The sequence below is a fragment of the Nicotiana attenuata genome, chromosome 10 (genome assembly GCF_001879085.1).
Source record: "Nicotiana attenuata strain UT chromosome 10, NIATTr2, whole genome shotgun sequence".
NCBI lineage: Eukaryota > Viridiplantae > Streptophyta > Magnoliopsida > Solanales > Solanaceae > Nicotiana > Nicotiana attenuata.
In genome coordinates, this window is record NC_031998.1 from 22327 (window position 1) to 25812 (window position 3486).

A 3486-nucleotide genomic window follows, 5' to 3' on the forward strand; every position below is an offset into this window, starting at 1 on the left:
AAAAAAATATTTTCAACAAAATATTTTCGTTTTTGAAAAATATTTTTTTTTCATTTTTTAAAGTTTTTTTAAGCATTTTTTTTTTTGTAAAACTGAAAAAAAAAGCTGTAAAAACTGAAAAAGATATTTTCATTTTTACCAAAATATTTTTGTTTTTTAAAAACTGAAATTTTTAAAAAAAACTGAAAAAATATATTTTGTTCAGTTTTTAAAAATCGAAAATATTTTTGTTAAAAACAATTTTTTTTTCTTCTGTTTTTAAAATCTTTTATTCAGTACAAAAAAAATGCTTTAAAAAACTGGAAAAAAGAAATACTTTTTTGTAAAAACTGAATTATTTCTTGTAAAAACTGAAAAAAGAAGAAGATTTACTGGTGCATTAGTTAAAAAAATAAAAATATTTTGCAGAATATTTCTTTTTAAGTAATTATTTTTAATTTAGTATTGACCTAACGGTTAAAGGGCATGAGCTAACAAAAAAAGGTGGATGGTGGGGCATTTTTAGCCCAATAGGTGTATGAAGGGTATTTTAAAACCTTTTCCAATAGTTTAGGGGTATTTTGAAACCTTTTCCGATCATTTACTTGTAAAGTTTGTATTTTATAAAATATTTATGTGGTGAAATTGAAGATTTGATATTTTAATTCAAATTACAAAAGGGGATACTTGGATCATTGTACCCTGAATTTAGTCACTCCCAGAAGTATTATTTATGTTCAGTGGACAAAGTAGAATGTAATTTGTCATTATTATTTGGTTGCGCCGCCCCACTATGCAAAATAATATATCATGCGAATTCTGTCATTGATTTTGTTCTTTCCTTCTCATGTAGTAGAAATATTGTTAAAGTAAAGGCTAATTAAGTACATGCGAATACACTTAAATTTGCTACTATTTTTTATTTAGACATCTCAGATAGGCCTTGTTCCGAGTAATTAATTACCTGTAGCAAGCTCACAGTATACCAATCACATACATTTCAGCAGGGACACTCGGAGGCGGATTCAGAATTTTAATTCTATGGTTTAACATTTAAAGTTTTTAGTATTGAACCCATTATATTTTTAAAGTTATTGGATCAAATCTACTATATATTACAATTTTAAAATTTTAACCCATAAATTTATGCTCTGCTCTGAAAGTAATGAATTCAGTTGAATCCGGTAACACTATGTGCTGCATCCGCCTCTGAGGACAGAGCCAGTCCTTCGGCTACGGGTTCAGCCAAACCCAGTAACTTTGGTCCAAACTCCATATTTGCCGTAAATCATCTATTAAATATGTACCAATTATTGATGTAGAATCCAGTAACTTAAAAGAGCTAGAATTTCGAACACAAACTTCAAATCTTGGCTCCGCCTTTGCATTTCGCTGGCATGGTTGATAGTGTAAGTTACACCGAGTAGAATGCTTACTGTTTATTATATTATTAAGTTTCTGGTTTTACAGTTTCGAACACAGGCAACAACTGCTTTATATAGTGCATCTAAACAAATATTTGTTTATCTGAACTAGCAACTGTTTACATAATATTTTTTTTTTGAGAAGTATGCAATATATAAATGAATTGCCTCTCATTTCCTTAAACTGTAGTGAAAAGGGTCGATTTTATGGTTCTTGAATTTTAATAGCTCCATACAGCTGGTATATTATGGTTGAACGTATTATATATGCTTCCTCAGTGAAGCACAAATGTTGTAAAAAACTAAAAACCAAAAGATTCTTTTTGTGGTAGTAAACTTGCCATAAGAATGCAAGTTGCAACTTCTGCAGTGCCTCCGGAATTATATAGTCGATCCCAACTTGCTTGTGGTTGAAGTGCAATTCTTGACTTGTTGTCGTAGTACAGTTTGCTACTAGGTTAGGACTTGGAAGAAAATTAAGGCTATACACTGATACTGAACTTCATTTTGCGGTTGAATTCAACATGGAGTAAACCTTGAAAGCCAGTGGCGGAGCCACCTTATAGGAAGGGGTGTCAAATAAACTGTCTAGGTAGGTAAAACAAATTATATGCATATATATTACATGTTGACTCCTCTTGATTTTCTCGTATGTTTACTTTTATATATTTTAACACCACTTAATGAAAATTCTAGCTCCGCCACTATTGAAAGCTATGCATTATCTAACAATTGCAGTCCTCTGTTTGATTTGAATGGAACCTTTGATGTCTGTACTAGGCATACATTGTTGGGGAACATGGTGACAGCTCCGTGGCACTTTGGTCGAGCATTAGCGTTGGAGGTGTTCCGGTACTTAGTTTTCTAGAGAGGCAACAAATTGCTTTTGAAAAGGAGACACTAGAAAAGATCCATAAACAAGTTGTGGAAAGTGCATATGAAGTGATTAGTTTGAAAGGTTACACGTCGTGGGCAATCGGGTACTCTGTGGCTAACTTGGCTCGATCAATTATTCGAGACCAGAGAAGGATTCACCCTGTCTCAGTCCTCGCGAAGGGATTCTATGGTATAGACGGCGGTGATGTGTTCTTGAGTTTGCCTGCACAGCTTGGTAGAAGTGGAGTTTTGGGTGTGACTAATGTGCATCTTACTGATGAGGAAATTCAGCAACTTAGGAACTCTGCTAAGACCATTTTAGATGTGCAAAACCAGTTGGGAATTTGACTTGGTTAATGTTACTAATAGTTTCACTTTGTTACCACTACTTGAATTTTGTTTTCTTGCAAAATCTTTCCTGAGAAGGAAAATTGTGGGAAATACTTTGTGTTACATATAGCAGTACATGTTGGCTGCCTGCTTATGTGTGGTACTTCCTTTGAAATAGATTTTAACAGTGAACTTTGATGACTACTCTTGTACAAATAGAGTTTCATACTACTTACTATGTGTTATTGCTAGTGGCGGAGGCAGGATTTTCGCTAAGGAGTTTCAAAAAGAAAGAAAAAGTTTAAAAAATTAAAAGAGATTGTGGCCAATTGGAATTGAACCAGCAAGCTTATAAAGATTTTGATTCCCCTTAGCCACTGAGCTTTGCTTTTGAGTTGAGTCAAGGGGATTCAAAATATAATATATAGAGGTACAAAGCGGGTTTTGCCTTATATGTACAGTGTAATTTTTTAGCGAAGTGAACCCCACCTTCCGCCCCTCTAAATCCGCCCCCGATTACAGCACAACATGTTGGCTGCCTACTTATTATCTTTGGTACTGGCATTGAAATCCGTATTATGAGGATTCATCATGAATTTACAAATTTGTTGTTGGCTACCAGAGTACCGCAACCTTCCTCCTTTATCCGAGCTTGGTATGACGATAATATGAGCTGAGCTTAAAGAAAGAAGTGAGGATTCATATAGCCAACTCTAACTTGTTTGAGACTAAGGCATAATTGTTTATTGACTTTGAAATCTAATATTGTTGCTTCTGAACTTGTCTTGAAACAGTGGTTTTGAAGGGGGAGAAGAATTTTGAGAAACCATATATTGCTTGCTGAATGTGGCCAGGGGCAGAGTTATATGGTCCCTGA

General features: G+C 33.9%; 1 protein-coding gene across 1 annotated transcript in view; it reads left to right on the forward strand.

Moving 5' to 3' along the window:
• The window catches only part of LOC109232867 (L-lactate dehydrogenase B-like), a 4036-nt gene extending 1226 nt beyond the window's left edge, over positions 1 to 2810 (forward strand). Inside the window, exon 2 of the mRNA XM_019398550.1 lies at positions 2184 to 2810. Within this exon, the coding sequence (XP_019254095.1) occupies positions 2184 to 2627 (444 nt within the window). The 3' untranslated portion in view covers positions 2628 to 2810. The remainder of the gene's footprint in view (positions 1 to 2183) is intronic.